At 43.6% G+C, this 17899-nt stretch overlaps 1 protein-coding gene across 13 annotated transcripts in view; it reads left to right on the top strand.

Moving 5' to 3' along the window:
• Rnf38 (ring finger protein 38) overlaps window positions 1-9503 on the top strand; it is a 109261-nt gene extending 99758 nt beyond the window's left edge. For 10 of the 13 annotated variants that reach the window (XM_021159943.2, XM_021159932.2, XM_021159936.2 and 7 more), the window contains 4 exons: window positions 760-844; window positions 1983-2104; window positions 4005-4104; window positions 6117-9487. In XM_021159943.2, coding sequence (XP_021015602.1) covers window positions 760-844; window positions 1983-2104; window positions 4005-4104; window positions 6117-6179 — 370 coding nt within the window. In that variant the 3' untranslated portion in view covers window positions 6180-9487. Of the gene's footprint in view, window positions 1-759; window positions 845-1982; window positions 2105-4004; window positions 4105-6116 lie in introns of all 13 variants that reach the window. The other 3 variants (XM_021159937.2, XM_021159941.2, XM_021159931.1) reach the window with 2 other exon arrangements.
• The last annotated feature ends 8396 nt before the right edge of the window (window positions 9504-17899 follow it).

Genomic DNA, 17899 nt, shown 5'->3' with positions numbered 1-17899 from the left:
TCACTTTGTCTGCCACTCAGTTAGACTTAATCCCTTTCAAACATGGGTGCTTTCTCTACAAAGTAGCTTTATACCTTCATTGTTTGGAATTAAAGATGTGTACCAAGAGTGAGTCTGTATTCCAGCCAGAGAGATTAAGTGTATACTAAGGGCTGAATCACACTACAATTAGAAAGCAGATTTTTCTAGTAAACAACACAGTCTTAAGGTTCATAATGTGATCACATATCCCGCAACAAAAAGACATAAAACTTAGTAGAATTTTATGTTAAATCCATAGGTCAATATGGAGGAATAGTGATAACTAGTCATTTTTCTAGTCTTACTTATGTATTAACTGTTTAGCAGTTTTTATTGTATAGTTTATTGTATAGTCTATTCCTACATTTAAATTCTTCATTACCTTCATTTATTCAGCATGAGTACTTGCACACAGTGGCTGTGTGCATGTGCATACTTTGGCCCACTTGTGGAAATTAGGACAACTTGTGAGCATTGGGTTCTCTCATCATCGCACAGGTTCTAGGGATGGAGGTGAGCCCATCATCAGGCTTGCCGGCTCTCCCCTACCTGCTGAGCTGTGTCTGCCTTCATGGTTAGCTTGTTATGCTATTGCAGGTGGCATGCTTAGTAAAGTCAATGCCTTTAATGCCTCTAAAGCACTGGCCACTCTTCGTCCGTGTGACCTGTCCTTTGTCCTTCTGCCGGTACCTGTGTTGTACATCCATACTAATGCTTCCTTGCTGGTTTTCTCTGTAGATCAATGCTTCCAGTACCACCTGCAGTGGGCCCAACCTTCAGCTTTGAATTGGATGTGGAAGACGGAGAAGTTGAAAATTATGAGGTTAGTAGATGAGCTATGAATTAATTTGGGGAGTATACTATTTGTATGTAGTATTGTTCTGTACTTTCACATAAACATTTATGAGGTTAACTTTGCGTTTTAAGATTCAAATAATTCATAAAAATATTAAGCCTCCCGAGGATTTTTGGACATTTGCTACATGCATATTTGCTACTATTTCAGTAGGTAGACTTGTTATGCAAACTGAGAAAGTGGTAAGTTTTGATTAGGTGTTTAAAAAAGGATTGTGGAAGCAAAGATGTTTAAGCCGAATCTTGAAAGGGGGCTATTACTATTGATTTTGGCATATGTTGAGAGAGGAAAGTGTTAGCACACAATGGAGTGTAGCATATGACCTGTGACCTGTGTGGTGACACATGCCTGTGGTGCCAACACTTTAGAGCTGAAGCAGAGGATAACACATTTAAAGTCAGCTCGAACTACATAGTAAGACCTTGTCTTAAAAAGGGGAGAAAATGGAGATTTGAGGCATTATATTGGGATTGATGCAGGAGGAGGGTGTTGAGTTCAACAGCTTGAGCTAGCAAGACACTTAATCTTTATAAAAAAGGCAACCTAATTATAGGTTGAAGCACATAAATAATGAACCATTAAAAATTAAGGAAGAATGAGGTACTAGTATAAAATCGATAAACATAATAAGATACATCAAGTGGTTTAAAATATGAGTTCATGGTAAACACTTTAAAAACCCAATATATTGGTCTTTTTTACAATTTGGTGTAGATAAGTTACCCATTATAAGAATATTTCTTTAATAATGATGAAATTAGAGTACAGCATAGTTACAGCCTAAGTACATAGTTTTTCTATGTAAAATAAAGAGTTGTAAGCTTGAGAGACTGAAGCAACAGCCTAGTCTACAAAGTGATACTTGTCCCCCCCCCCGCCCCCCCCAAACAAAAGTAGAAGTTACTCCAGTGGCTGGCCAAAGGGCTCTTGTTCAATCTCTGGGATTCGTTTGGTGTAAAGATTTACCACTTCCCCACATAGATTGTCTTCTGACCTCTGCATGGTGCCACATGTGTGCATGTAGGTGCACACACAAGAAATTAAGCTGTTGTGATAGCACTCCAATAGAAAATGTAAAGATGAAAATCTGTCTCCTTGTCTTTAGGCCCTGTTAAACTTGGCAGAGAGACTGGGAGAGGCGAAACCTCGGGGACTGACTAAGGCAGACATTGAACAGCTTCCTTCGTACAGGTTCAATCCTAGCAACCACCAGTCAGAGCAGACTTTGTAAGTATGCGTCTGTGACACCTCTACCTCTAGGGAGTAAACGTTTGAGTGCCTGAGAGAATGTGATAAAGGTGGGTGGTTAGCATAGACCCTGACCAGGTCCTTGCTACCAGTGAGGGAGTCGTTAGTCAAATGGACTAACTTTTTTTTGTTTGTTTGTTTGTTTATATTATGTATACAGTGTTATGTCTACATATATGCCTGCAGGCCAGAAGAGGTCACCGGGTCTCATTACAGATGGTTATGAGCCACTGTGTGGTTTGCTGGGAACTGAACTCTGTTCTTACCTCTGAGCCATCTCTCCAGCCCCCTTATAGACTGTTTCCCAACGTTACGATAGCAAGTGACTGATTACAGCAAAGTTTAAGAACAGGTTTGAATACAGAATGAGCTGAAATTCATATCATAAAGTTCACTGCATTTAAGAGTTTGGTTTTTTTTTGTGTGTGGGGGTGGTTAGGGTATTTGTAAAGTTGTGCAGCTATCACCACAGGTTTAGACCATTTCGTCACTCAAAAAATGGTTTTCTCTTAACCTATTAGCAGCCACTCCCCTGGTCGGTCCGTCCTTCCTTCCTTCCTTTCTTTCTTTCTTTCTTTCTTTCTTTCTTTCTTTCTTTCTTTCTTTCTTTCTTTCCCTCCCCTCCCCTCCCCTCTCTCCCTCTCCTCTCCCCCCTCTCTCTCCCTCTCTCCTCTCCTCTCTCTCTCCACTCACTCTCTCAATGCCTTATCTCCTCTGTCTGTATTGCACATATCTGGAACCCTATAACACAGTGCTCCTCATACCTATGTGTTTGTGGTATATATGCAGGTGTATATGTTTGTGTGCACATAGACATCAGAAGTTGATATCAGGTGTCTTTCCAACCATTCTCCAGTTCTCAAAGTCAGGGTCTCACTGAAACTTACTGATTGTCTAGCCAGATTGTCCCAGGAATCCCAGCTTTTTTATGTGAATCAGACCTTTGGGTCTGAAGTCTGGTCCTCGCATTTATACAACAGACTTGATCCACCAAGCCACCTCCCCATCCGTAATTAATTTCGTATATGGTGTAAGATTATGGCGTCTTCTACATTTGCTCTTTTTCATGAGAATATCCTACTATTATTCCAGTACTCTTTTGGGGGGAGGGGTACAGGGAGAAGAACAGGACCTCACTATGTAGCTGTGGCTCTCCTGTAACTCAATAGACTAGGCAGGCCTCAGACTCACAGAGATCCTCCTGCCTCTGTTTCAAGCACTAAGATTAAAGGTGTGCACCCCCATGCTCAACCTTATTCCAGTACTTGTAAGGGTAATACAGTGGTCTAGTATCTCTAGTTTTCAGACCGACTGGGATGTTAATTAGAAGAAATGTCCCTTTTTGTCACTTGTTTTTATTCTTTCTGGTGAATGTATAGCAAGTTGGAGTGTAGTTGTGTGGTGCCTGCATGTGAATGGCACATGAGCCTGTGCATGCACAGAACACTGGGTGTCTTCCTCTGTTGCTTTCCACTTTATTGTCTTGAAATAGAATGCCTTACTAAGCTAGTTTGCTTTTTCCTCCTAGATAGGCCATCCAGGAACCCTCAGACTTCCCCGTCTCTACCTCCTAGTGCTGGGGTTACAAGCACACACAGCCATGCCCAGCTTTGTACACGGATGCTGAGGCTTTAGATTTGGGTCTTCATACTTCCTAGCACTGTTAACCCCTTAGCCACCTCTCTTGCTCCTTAACCAGAAACTTTTGATAATGTGTCGTCAGTAAATCAAAGGACCTTCAATAAGTCCCTTAGCATCGTTATGTTTAGGAAAGTGGTAATTTTTTTAAAGTGATATATTGATAACTGAGAATAGCTTTGCAAACATAATAGTCATAACAAAATAGAAAACCAAAAATGATTTCTTTGCTCTTTTCCAGGTGTGTAGTATGCATGTGTGATTTTGAGTCAAGGCAGCTTCTTAGAGTCTTACCTTGTAACCACGAGTTCCATGCCAAGTGTGTTGATAAATGGCTTAAGGTAAAGTGATCACAAGTGTACAGAGAATAACCATGTTCTGCATTTCTGTTGATTATACATTCATCTGAGTAAGCCCATGGTTTGGAGGCTGAGGGTACAGGAGGTGAAATGGAAGCATAGTGTTTAGAGGAAGCCCCTCTGTGAGAAGAAGTCCAGATAAGATTAGCTGTAGAGACTGGGCTGCAGATCCACCAACCGGCCCTGCGTGGGCTTAGCATGGGTGACTTCTGTGTGCAGTTGTTGCAGCATTGTTTTTTTTGTTTTTTTGTTTTTTTAATAGAAGGTAATTGTTGCCATCAACAGGGTGGCAGTTTCACACGGGCAGGGAGCAAGCACTCATTTGTCCCTATTATCTGTGTGTTTGGGCTCCAGACCTGGGCTCCTGAGAAATCTTTTTTAATTAAATAAGAGTCATATCATAAAGTTCACTGCATTTAAGAGTTTGGGTTTTTGGGGGTGGGGGGGGGGTTAGGGTATTTGTAAAGTTGTGCAGCTATCACCACAGGTTTAGACCATTTCGTCACTCTGACTTTTTGTCAGAGATTTTTCTGGAGAATAAGCTTTTTTACTAAACTCTGATCAGTTCTCCTATGCATATAGAAAACCCCAAGATTCAGAATAGCAGTGGTCTGTCGGGATGGCTGCTGAGGCTCCTTGTCTTCCTTTTTAAGCATTTCTCTGCATAGTTTTAATTATGTGAATAAAATATAAATAAAATGACAAAATAATTTAAATAGTCAGTTTTGAGTTTTTTTAGTAGAATGTGCTCATTAGGCAACTTTGTAGTCTAATAGGGAAATGAGTTAAGGTAGAGTTGTGGTGCGGGTGCATACCTGGGATCCTCTCACTCAGGGGAGGCTAAGTCAGGAAAGTCTTGCCCTGAAGGCCATGCTAGCCTAGGCAGTAAGACCTGTCTACTAAGTTCTAAAAATGAAGAGTCTGAACTTTGTAGAAAAAACAAACCAAAGCATGGCTTGTGTGTGAGGGTGGTGCACAGGCAGGGCCTGGTTATTGAGAAGTCGTTCTGAAGCACGGAGGAGCTCATGCTTGACTCTGAAAAGCAAGGGGAAGGGTGCCACCTACCGCAGCTGTGCTTTACAAACCTCCCTGGCCACAGTGTAGAGAGTGAGACAGGAAAGGAATGGAATAGGATGAGGGTGAGCCAGGCATACTGAGTAGTGACAAGCAGCCAAGAAAACTGACTTCTCTGATGGCCCTCCATCGTAATGTGGGAATTAGAGTGTTTGCTGAATAGTGGCTGTAGCAGGTAAGATAGTAAGTGATGCCTTTGATAGGAGCCAGGTAAGAAGTAAGTGGGAACCATGGATGGTATGACCTCACTCTGTTCATATCAGCACTCGGGAAGCAGGGCGGGTGGGTCTCCATGAGTTTGAGGTCAGCCTGATCTACACAACAGAGACCTTGCAAAAACTAAGAGTAGTGAAGGCTGGAGCCAGGCTCTTGGCATGCACTTACAAGTCCTAGCACTGTGAAGAGGCAGGGACAGGAGAAGGAAGAGTGTTCAGAGCTCCGTCCTAAAGACTAGAGTGTGTGACATCCTGGATTTAATGCCCAGCCCCAGCCCTATTATCCCCCCTCAAAAAAAAAAAAAAAAAAAAAAAAAAAAAAAAAAAAAAAAAAAAAAAAAACCCAAAAAACAAACAAAAAAAGCCAAGATCTTGATTTTAAGTTGTTTTTTTCCAAACTAGTGATAGTAAGTCATCTTTATGAATTTAAACAAAGAACAAAGTCATTAAAAAGTTACTAGTGGGTTGTCCTGCTGTGTTTTGTTTTTGTATTTTTGTTTTGAAGCAAGTTCTCACGTAGCTGAGGCTTGCTTGACTCAGGATTCTCCTGCCTCTGAGAGTTGGATTACGGCATACACCACCATTCTGGTTTAGGATTTGTTTGTAAAGAACTAGAATGCAAGACCATCTGGGAGGAACGGTAGAGCTGGGTGCTTCACTGCATGAGACGTGACTTCAGTGAGCGTCTTCCCTCTTGTCTTTCAGGGAAACCGTACCTGCCCAATTTGCCGAGCTGATGCTTCAGAAGTGCATCGGGATTCAGAGTGACCAGCCTAAGAGCACAAATTTAGTTTGGGTGTTCCTCATCACATGTATATATGGACTATCCATTGAACTTAACCTGTGTGGCTTCCAGCCCTCCCTTTACCAAAAGGGTCAATGGACCTTTCTTTGCACTGTGTGACTTAATCAACTATAAAAGCTTACCATTAGTCTTCACAATTATGGGATGTTATACTAACTGTGTGATTGGAACTCCAAAGACCTTTTCTTTAGCTTAATTTTGTGTGTGCACTAACATTCCCTGGTTTTTGTGTGATCATTCCGAGTGTTGCTGCAAGATTACCGTGGACGTGATCTTTTAGCATGTGCTTTTATAAAAAGTGGTAGCTCCAGATGATATAGCAATCTACCTTATATAGAGCCTTCAGAAACTGTGAGTGGAAGTGAGTGAAGCGTATGACTGCTGGTGATCAGTGAATCTGTGAGAGAGTGTGTGCAACTACATGTATGGGGGCATGGTAGCTACTGTGTGTGTGAGATCCTATATACCAGCATGTACCAAGAATGTGTGTGTAGTTTTAATTATGCTGCAATGTATAATCTGGTGTGTTATTTAAACAGCACTAGTACTGTACACTGGTTTTCCCTTGTGTTTGCTGTTGCACACTGATTGCTAAGGGTGCATCCATTCTAAGCATTGAATACTCCATCCCCTTCCCTCCCAATGAATGGAATGAGAAAAGCCTTCTTCCTTTGCTTCAGGCAGCTGTCCCCTTCTCTTCCTTGGTGATCCTGAGTGGGTCGCTTAAGGAAAAAGTGTCAGATTCTCACTCCATGACCTGATTTTTTTTGTTTGTTTTTTTTTTTGTTTTGTTTTGTAATTTTCAATTCTATTGTAAAAGAAACTTAAGTCTCCAACTTGCTGTTTCCAAAAAGGTGCAATATCATATACATCATTAGCAATATTAGCATTTCAATCAGCGATATGAGTGTTTGTTGTTTTTCCTTTACATTTCTTGTAGCTTCCTTACAGAAAGGACCTGTGTTTTTATTAATGTGTAGATTTATGGTCTGTTCTGAAGATGTTTGAGTAATATATTTTTAAGAACACCACTGGTCCTGTAAGTCTTGCCTCCTTGGCTTCTACTAGAGCAAAATCTGCTAACAAGTCAGCCTGGCTTCTGGGTGTGTTCTTCACTCAGGCCTCCATGGGCAACAGTGGTTTCAGGAGAACTGTTTGTTTCTGTGTGAATTGAGTTGACACACTCCAGTCCTGAGCTGGTCTGCCTCTTCCCTCAGTAAACCTCACCGAAACCTTGGTTTCAGGATGGATCAAGTGCTGTGACAGCTCATTTCTCAGGCCTGGCTTGCTTTGATGTATTACTCTTCTTTTAATTTATGTTAGAACAAGAAAAGCTTAATACAACAGGTGCCCAGAATACTTGCAGTGTAAATGAAGATTGGACTTTTGTATAAAAAGATAATGCTGTCAAACGGGAACTGACCTTTATTGAATCTGAAATGATACATAGCTGTGTGTGTATATATATTTTTTAAAAATAGGTTCATTGAACATAAATGAGATTGTTTGAGGTCATTTTTCAGCAACATTGGATTCCTTTCTCCTCGGTGTGCTCAGCCTTCTCTGCAGCCTCTGTGAGCTGTCAGCACGTGTGCACTCGCAGCCACTGCTGACGCCTGGCTGCCAACCTCACTCAGCTCACAGTGGGCTCCAGGCCTGTTTTTACTCAGACAGGGACAGTGTTCACCTACTTGATACTGCCGTGTTTCTTACCCTCCCTTGAAGTTTCTCTAAGCTCATCACAGCCTAGAGTTCAGGAAAGTTAATCCACACAGAAGCACAATTTTGTCCTCTTCCAGACACTGTTGCCTCTACCTAGTTAGACAAATAGGATTTGACCTACATTCTGCTGCCCCTAGGTTTGTGTTAGTGTCAGAAACACTTAAACAGTGGTAAATGCACACGTTACTTTTAAATCATTAGGGTAACTCCTGTCCGGTTCCTAACGAATAAGAGGGGTGTTAAATACCAAGATTATTGACCTATATACTAATCAGCTCCAAATCACATACAGTTTAATCTTTATTTTTTAATTTAAAGAAATCATGTTTAAAATGGTAAAACTCCATCTTATATATAGACTTTTGTATAGCTTCAAGAACTTTATACCTGTACAGCTCTAACATGACACTGCTCCACTCAGTATTCATCCTGTTGACGCGCACAGGTGAGCACTTTCCTAACTCCTGCAGACAGACTGACTGCCAAGGCACACTGTGCTCACGACTGGAAAGGAGCCTTTTGTTCTTCTATCAATGTTTACCATAAAGTCCCTTTCCCAGTAGATTTTTCTTTCTTTTTTAAAAGAGGTGGTTGGCAATTTAGGAGGCATCTGGGTCTGTCCTGGTAAAGTCCTGCTGTGCTGCTGTCTCCTGGGAATGTCTCGGCACGGAGCTCTCGAGGCTGTGCAGACCTGCTCATGGAGGGCTTAGGCTGTCTTAGGTCTCCATGGCCTCGGTGAGCATCTTTGTGGCTAACAATGGGGAAGTGCAGGTGTCTGCGGGCCATCCCCACATGGGGAGACGCGCCAGGCGGCAGAGGATGTGGTGGCCATCCTTCTAGGACTGATTGGCATCGCCGTCCTAACCCAGCTGTGGAGCTTTTGTATGATTTAATTTGGGGTTTTGCTGTATTTTCCTTTGGTTTGGTTTGGTTTGGTTTGTTTGGGGTTTTTTGTTGTTGTTGGTTTTTGTTTTTGTTTTCGTTTTTGCATGAATCGCGATATTTTGTACTTTTAAAAACTCCAACTTCCACAAAACAACTCAAGGCCTCCAAGTATCAAGATGTCCTGAAAATTTTTTTTTTCTTTTAGCAGAATCTGAAATTAGATTTTGTACACTCCCTGGAATGTAATTGTTAACATTCTCACATTTGGGCCTCTTCACATACCGTCTGCCTGCCTGCTTCCTTCTGAGAATATTTTCCCAGTATCTCCAGGCCTTCTTTAGTCTGTCCCACCGTGCATCTGCTTACCTCATGGCGCTGTTTGTTTCAGATTTTGAAAGCTCACAGGTGTTTGTTGGAATCATTTGCCGAGTCATTTCCTCAAATCCTATTCCATTGTGTCAGTTAACATAGAGTTTTAAATGTATGTATTATAAATACCTGTAACCAAAATCATTTGAAGGCTTGATAAATTTTTAACAAAGTTTGTACATTTTTTATGAAAGTTACTAGTAACGCTTTACTAAGTAGTGCAATGAATTTTTATTTTTAATCCCTGTGCCCAATTTTGGAGTTTGAGAGGGTTGTTGGTAATAAATGTATGATGTACACTTCAAACCTAAGTTGTATTTCCTGGAAGGTGTGGTTTTGGAATCTGGGGGTGAGGGACAGCACAGAGACAGGCTGCAGTGAGGTGTTGACCACCAGGCTTAACCTCTGTCTCCAGTGTACACAGCCCACGCTCACAGAGGGGCACTGCGGCATGGAGTACTTGTTTCAGTAAAAGGAAGATAAGCATTCGGCAGGAAATGTAGCCACGTGGGATGTGCGTATCTAACGGAGCTACAAGTGTAGGAAACAGTGTACCATCATTTCCCACCTCCCCCATGAACCAACCGTAAACTACAGGAAACATCCCAGGTAACCGGAAAAGGAAGTATACGTTAAGGTCAGTTTATATCCAAGTTACTGTCAGCATAACAAGGCAAAAGGATCCTCTCCTTATTGTCATACTTGATTGCATAATGGGTCTCCTTTAACTCCAAATGTAAGCAATATGCTGACCTGGTTACTTGAGCAGGTAACTGAGTCTGGTATTACACCAGCAAATTCATTCAGAAATCCTAATTATGAGCCATTACCTGGAAAAGAGCGGCCGTGAAAAGTCATCACATCCTCAGCAAGTGTTCTTCTTCTCGGGGAACGTTCATAGAGCTGACGCTGCAAAGGCTTCATCCTTGCCATTCACCACTCCCCCCCCCACACCCCCCTTAAGATTTGTTTATTGTATGTATGTGAGTACACAGTAGCTGTCTTCAGACACCACAAGAGGGCATTAGATTCTATTACAGATGGTTGTGAGCCACCATGTGGTTGCTGGGATTTGAACTCCGGACCTTCGGAAGAGCTGTCAGTGCAGAGGAATTGATCGTGTAGAGTGCTTCTGGTGGAAAAGCAGTCCAGTCCATCTCCCCTCAGTGTAAGAATGAGCTCTCCTCGGGGAAGTGGCCATCGTGGTAGCTGATGGCTCAGGTCTGGACTGCTGTGCTTCACTATCTGCTCCCTAAGAAGTTGCGCCGTAACTATGGTAGCGTGTCTATAATCCTGACACATGACAGTTGAAAGCTTAAAGTCACTGTGCTGTATTGAGGGAGATCTTCTTTAAATGGACCTTACTCTCCACCCCTCAAGTTTTGCGTGTGCAGAGGGTGACAACTGTGTTACTCAGGAGTTTTGGGGGGATTTTTGTTTTTGTTTTAAGATTTATTATTATACATAGGTACACTGTAACTGACTTCAGACACACCAGAAGAGGGCATCAGATCTCATTACAGGTGGTTGTGAGCCACCATGTGGTTGCTGGGATTTGAACTGGGGACCTTTGGAAGAGCAGTCAGTGCTCTTACCTGCTGAACCATCTCACCAGCCCTACTCAGGAGTTTCTTTTGTGTCTGTCCTGGAGCTCACCAAGCAGGCTAGCTGACCATTGAGCCCCAGAGATTGTGTGGTCTCCACCGCCCCAGCACTAGCACCACAACACTTGCATCCTCAGCTCTTGGTGGTTTGCTTTACTGTGGTCCTGGGAGTCACAGTCAGGTCCTTTTCACCATAACAAGCTATATTAGTTACTCAGAGTAAAGTGAGTTTAACCTGACTCTAGCTTAAGGCATAGAGTGATAAAAAGTCGGAGTCTGCACAATATCCCAGGAGCTCAGGACCATGTGAAAGAGAACGAATGTAGCGAGAGTACCGTGAACTGCTGTCTTCCCGACAGCACATGCCAACGCTCACTGCAGCTACAGTTATTTGTACAAAAAAAAAAAAAAGCCAAGACATCTCAACAGGCAGCAAGTAATTAGACTCCATGAGTGCACCAGTCAGGGTTCTCCAGAGGAAAAGAACTTGTGGAATGTGTAAGAAAAAAACATACACAATGGCTGTCTACTAATGGAAGACAAGGAGTCCAGTAGTTTGTTCAGGACACAAGGTTGGATGTCTTCAGTATAAGCTGGAATCTCGAAAAAGGCTCTAATGCCAATGAAGGAATGGACTTGACATAGAGTGAGAGCAAGCTTCCTTCTTCTGTTTCCTTTATATAGACCACCAGCAAAAGGTGTGGTCCGGATTACAGGTGTATCTTCCCACCTCAAGAGATACGGATTAAAAGTTGTTCAAATGATTTAATCAAGAAAATAATCCTAGCAGTCTACCAACAGCCATCTGTGCATGCAGAGCACCAGCATGCTGCCTTCCTCTTAAGAATAAACATTGGCAGTGTAGCAGCCTGCCTCTTCCATTGCCCTAGGTCTCTGTGTCCCAGGCATTTTTATGGGAGGGAGATTTAGCTCAGGTAGATTGATGGTCTACTATGCATGAATCCTGGATTTGATCCCAGCACTGCATAAACAACTTGGTGGTACATAGGGGTAACCCTAGTACTTGGGGTGGGGTGGAGACAGGATCTGAAGTTTAAGGTCATCCTCAGCTACATTGGGAATTTGAGATCAACCTGGGGTATATGAGACCTTGTCTTGGAAGGAAAAAAGTCATTATGAAATAATCTTACAGTGACTGCGTATCTTCTGGTAATGGTTGGTCAAAAATACAGAAAAAAAGCATTTCTGTAGTAAGTGGAGACAGGATTCACGTGTTTCTGCTGCTTTAGGATGGAAATATCAGAGCACCTGTCCTGCCAAAATTAAGCTAGCCTAGCCAAGGACAATTTACTATTCTCTCATTATTCAGCCTTAGAAGACCCCTAGTATGGGACACTGGTGGGGAGAGAAATAGATTGGCTATGCTAGTTCCAGAAGCCCTCGGGGATTGCCAGGTCCAAGCCAGAAAGGGCTAAAGGATCCCCCGAGCGTAGGCCTTCTGAGGCAACCTGGGCAGTATAACACGATCCACCCTCCCCTTCTCAAAGGAATGGAAGGCATTGCTATAGCATAGCAGGCATAAGGTGCTCGCTGTGTAGCCTGTCACCTGAGCTTGAAGCCTGAACCCTAAAAGTATAAGGAGGGAATCAAGATAATATGCATGCATAATTTTTTAAAGATAAATAAATGGTAGGTTTTGTGTGCCTATAGTTCCAGCACTAATTTTAGTAGGGGTAGTTTTTAAGGGGCAGCCTGACCTACTGAGGGCATCCATGTGTCAAATCAGGTGCCAGTCCAGGTGTGAGAGCAAAAGGCCTTCCTTAATCCCAGCACTCAGGCCAACCTGGTCTACATAGTTCTAGGCCAACCAAAGGCTTCAAAGTGAGACTCATCTCAAAAAGTTAAACTAGGTACCACTCATCCACAAGCACTCTAGACAATGAGCAAAGATGAAGGCAAATGCACAACGTTAAAACTGTAACAGGCGCACTGCACCAAACCTAAAGCAGTCCCACAGGCTGGAAAGACAGCCATGAAGAGGACATGAGATTGGTTGGCAGCTCCTGCATGGGGCTCATTACCACCTGTAACTCCAGTTCTAGATCTGATGCATTCTTCATCCTCACACTGGCAGAGATGGATCCTCACTCAATCCATCTTTGCTTTTACATAGACAGACCCGGGGGGAGGTACAGTAGACAACTTACCTTTGGTTGTCCCAAAGATTTGAAAGTTCTCCAACCCTGTGTGGTGAGTAAATTCTGACCTCCTGCCCTGGAAAATAGATTAAAGGGCCACAGAGGGACTGCCAAAGAGTTACAGACCTTGGGCTTCAGAATGTTGGCTAAGAAAGTCCAATTTTGTACATCAGAGGCTGCCTCACTTGACTACCAGCCGAGCAGAGGCAAAAGGAACCTGTCTCCGAGTCAGATTGCTGCCATCCTTCAGATCTCAACCCCAAAGACTGAGAGACCTAGGTGTGGCTAGCTACTGCTGCCTCTGGGTACCAGGGTTTGTAGAAGTAGCAAGACCTCTACCCACTGGGCCCTGAGACAGTCAGTTTAGGCTTTAAAAACAGTTCTGACTTAGGCTACAGCCCTTGTTCAAATGGCTCAAAACTTCAAAAGGGGTTTTAACTCAAACTCTGGGGCCATGGAAATGCCCTATGACACACAGGATCTGCTGTCCAAGAGTCCTGACAGCTATTGCTAAACTAATGAAAACAAACAACACTGCTCAAGATCTACTCACAGCAACCCCACGCCATTGAGGCCCTCCTCTGAAGAACACAGCCAGCCTGTGTGACCCAGTACCAGGCCCTACTCCTAGAGCACCTTCAGGTAACCAGTTGGGCTGCTTTCTTGCCCGATGGTGTGAGCACTCATCTATAACTGCCACAGGATGGAAGATGAAATCAGGCCTGTGGGAGCAGCCTTAGTTATTCTAACTCAACAGATCTGGGCCCAAGAAAGTCAGCCCAGAAAAGCAGAGCTGATCAATCTGGCCCAGTCAGATGGGGAAAAAGGAAGTCTACCATTACATAGACAGAGGCTATAGCTACCACACATGTCCACAGTAGACCTATACAGAAACAAGTCTCCTCACCATGGAGGAAAGGGGAAAAGGATATTTAAAAAAAAAATAAAATGAAATCTTGGCCTTCCTAGAGGCTATACGGCTTCTCCTGCAAATGGCTGTCCTCCACTGTCCTTCTGCTGACCTGGCTGCCCTGCAAAGGGTCCTAAGACTGGAACCTATTGATGTTCTGATGACATACCGCGATGTGGTGCTGCCTGAAACTCCATGGTAAAGAAGAAATGGACAGCTCAAACCCACAGGTTGACAGAGGACACCAGAGGGAAAGGTCACTCTCCCAGAAACAACTGGCAGGACTCTGGTATCTAACCTTCACCAGGCTATTCATCCGGGGTCCACAAAACTCTCTGAGTTAGTCAAACCAACGTATGTTCTACCTAGACTGGACAGCCAAGCAGGGATGTCTCAGGCAGATGCCAGGTTTGTGCTCAAGTGAATCCAACACAGAGCCCTTACCCTGGGAGGGGTCTAAATGAGAGACCAACCCCGGCGGACTCTAAGAAACCAACTTCACCAAGCTCTGGCCTGCTGAGGGAAGATGCCTTTTCTTGGTGGGTAGAAGTGTTCCTCACTACCGAAACTGCTCAGATAGCAGCTAAAGAGCTCCTCCAGGAACTGATCCCCTGACTTGCTCTCCCATAGCAATGGGATCCATACGGCCTGGTGTCCATAGCCAAAACCTCTCAACTAAGTAAGTAAAGCTTTAGACATAGATTGGAAACTTGATTGTGCATATAGACCTCAGAATTCTGGACAGGTTAAAAAAAATAAACAGGACATTAAAAGAAACTAGCAAAACTCTGGTTTGAGTCCAGCAAAGGGTGGGTAGGCTTTCTTCCTGTGCTTTGCTTTGGGTCCACTGCACCCCACAGAGGGTGATTTACCACCACCAACCCATGAGATTATTTTTGCAAGACCTCCACTGCTTCCCAGGCTCAGGGACCAGCTGTTGACAGAATTCTCTAACATTCCATTCTTAAGCCACTACAGTCTTTTGGTTCTCCATTTATCAGACTATCTGAGAGACACAGCCAACCTCTGTGTCCACCACCAGTTTCTATTTGAGTCTGGTGATACCGTTTGGGTCAAACAGGTAGCCAAGGGGGCACTGGGATCAGCTGAGAAAGGACCCTTACAGGGTGACTCCCCACTCCTATGGCTGTGTGGGTGGCTGGTATCACACCATGAGTCTACCACACTCAGGTCAGAAAGCAGAAACTATAGACTTCAGTCAAATGGACTTTCCTAGATTATGGACCCATTAAAATTAAGGTTTCATCAGGTCCTTCCACTCCCTGACTTCCACCTCCTCTAAGTTTTATGGTTAGGATGAATACAGGATCCTGGGCCAATGCCAGCCTCCCTCAGGTCTGGACCTGGGAGCTGAGGAAGACAGATACAGGGACGGTGAGAGCCAGTGTGATTGCAGACCAGCAGCTCACACCCATCTTGACCTTTGCTTACTGATAACTGTCTAGTTTTATCTGAGAAAAGAAAGACATTGGAGTTTATCTTTGGAGTTAAAATTGCAGACTTTATACATGCCCTGTGACTAGACCCCCTAGATGAGTTCATTCTTAGCCAGAAATGGGCCAGGATTGCTGGTTTTGTATGCTTAGACCTCCAGCTCCCGGACTACATAGGGAATGGAACTAAGCAGACTGCCAGCCCATTGATGGACGAACTCGTAGTGACCAGGGACAGCCCAAATTAACATCAGAGGACTTAAGAGATGGTAACGTGATGCCTGCCGTTCTGCCTTGTGGGTGATTCATCTGACAACAGCAATATTACTGGGTATCTGAGACTACTTGGTGGGTATGTGCCAATGGTTTGACTAAATGTGTTGCTTCTTCTGATGCTTTATATAATACAGACCCTGGACTTTAAAAGACAAAAAGAGCTATCCCTGTCCTCACCTGAATCCAGGTTGGAGCAGGCACGTCTGTCTCCACAGGCACAGACATACCAGCTTTTATCATGAGAGACAAGAACTTTAAGAAACTAAGCAGACAGGTTGCCCAGGACCTAGAATATTAAAAGTTTCCATTTCTGAATTAAAACAAAAGTTAGATTCCTTTACAAAAACGATGTCACAGAATCGGAGAAGCTTAAACTTAATTCTCACGAAATGAAGAAACTATGCCTAGATTTGGAAAAGCCTGCTCTTTCTATGCTAATTGATGAGGAGTAATTTAAAAACATCTTGCCAAGGTTGAAAACTCAAAGAGAAAGAGGCAACGACATTGATTAGCTAATTGCTGTCAGTCTCTGTTCTCTGGGTCCCCTGCTATCGGCACTAGCTGGACTTTTAATTCTCATTCTGATAGAGTTAATGGTGGGACACTGCATCTTAAACCATAAAACCAACTATGTATCAGTTCAGTAAAATTAATTGTCCTTGGGACCAACTACACTTCTTTAGAGCAGGATGAGTCCAGGATTTGACTCATTCACTAAAACCAGCAGGGAATGTAACAGGGCCCCAGACCTTAGTAGGCCCTGAAACCCTAGCACAACTGACTCCATGATGGAACTACTATTCGGGCCATAAAACTCAGCACATAGACAGCACCACATGATAAAATGAAAACAAAAAATAATCCACTAACGTCCAGAGTTCTGAGGATGTCTCCAAATGTATCCACCGTGCTTTTTGGTTTCTGTAGTTTTGCCTCTGGCTAACTGTTCTTGTTAAATGAAGTATGTCAACCCAGAACATGTTGTTTATGCTTAGAAACTCACCCTGAGAAAGGCTTGGGGTACACTGGGATCCTGAACACCCAGTGTAGTAACCAGGCCACTGATCAAGACTGTCTATTGCTTAAATCCACGTCAGAGCAGTTTTCTCTGCTTGATACCTCACAACACAAACCACCTGCTGCAGCCATGCCCCCTCTCCTGCCCCCCTACCCAGTGGATCACATAGATCTTCTCTTTCAGCCTTTCTTCTCCCCCGTTTATTGCTTTATCCCATTGCAAGCTTTCTCTGGAACCCTCAGTGAAGTGGGTAGGCAAGCTTTAGATCATCACACTTGCTCCTCTTCTACAAATTGACTCCCTGGTCTCATCCCCAATTCTGTAATAGGCTACCTATTGCGTCCTCTCCTCGTGCTCTGCCTCCATTCCCAGGGCACTAAGCAGACCCTGGTGAACACCCTGCTTCCCTCCCACCTGTGGACCCCTCACCCTGCCCCAGCCCATCCCCATTCCCAAGTGTCAGCTCCCAATACCCAGAAACTCATTTTACCTGGAGCCCCCAGTGCCCACACCCATTGGGACCCCAGAAGAATTTTCTATCAGGCAACACACAGCAACTACATTCTCCTGAGAGCCAAGGGGACAACAGAAACTAAAGAAGGACACATGGACCCAACAAAAGACCCGACCAGATACCAGCACCTAAAATTACAACTTTCCCAATCCCAGATGCCTAGATATCAGCGTAAAAATACAATGATATGTTTACACTAGAGCCCAGCATCCCTGCTATAGTAGGCTCTGAGGAAAACATAGCTAAAACACAGGACAAAACCTTGAAGTACCCTTTATGAAAATGATGGAGGTCCTCCTTAATGAGGAAACAGAGAAATCCCTTGAAGAATCTGTGACAACACAAACCATGGAAGTGACTAAAACAGTTCCAGACCTGAAAGTAGAAAAAGAATCAATAAAGAAAACCCAAATGGAGGGAAATCTGCAAGTGAGAAATTTAGGGACTAGAACAGGAAGCATACAGAACACCAACTAGATTAGACCAGAAAAAAAAGTCCCCTTGACACATAATAGTCAAAACACTGCATATACAGAAAAGAAAGGGAATGTTCAAGGCTGCAAGGGGAAAAGGCAGGTCCATCTTATTAACACCTGACTTCCCAGGAGAGACACTAAAAGCCAGAAGAGTCTAAATAGATGCTCTACAGACTAAGAGACCACAAATGCCAGCCCAGACTGCTACACCCAGCAAAACTTAGAATCACAATAGATGGAGGGGGGGGAAGACATTCCATGATAAAAAACAAATTTAAGCAGTGTCCATCTACAAA

This window comes from Mus caroli, chromosome 4, assembly GCF_900094665.2.
Source record: "Mus caroli chromosome 4, CAROLI_EIJ_v1.1, whole genome shotgun sequence".
Lineage (NCBI taxonomy): Eukaryota > Metazoa > Chordata > Mammalia > Rodentia > Muridae > Mus > Mus caroli.
This window is presented reverse-complemented; position numbering and strand designations above follow the sequence as displayed.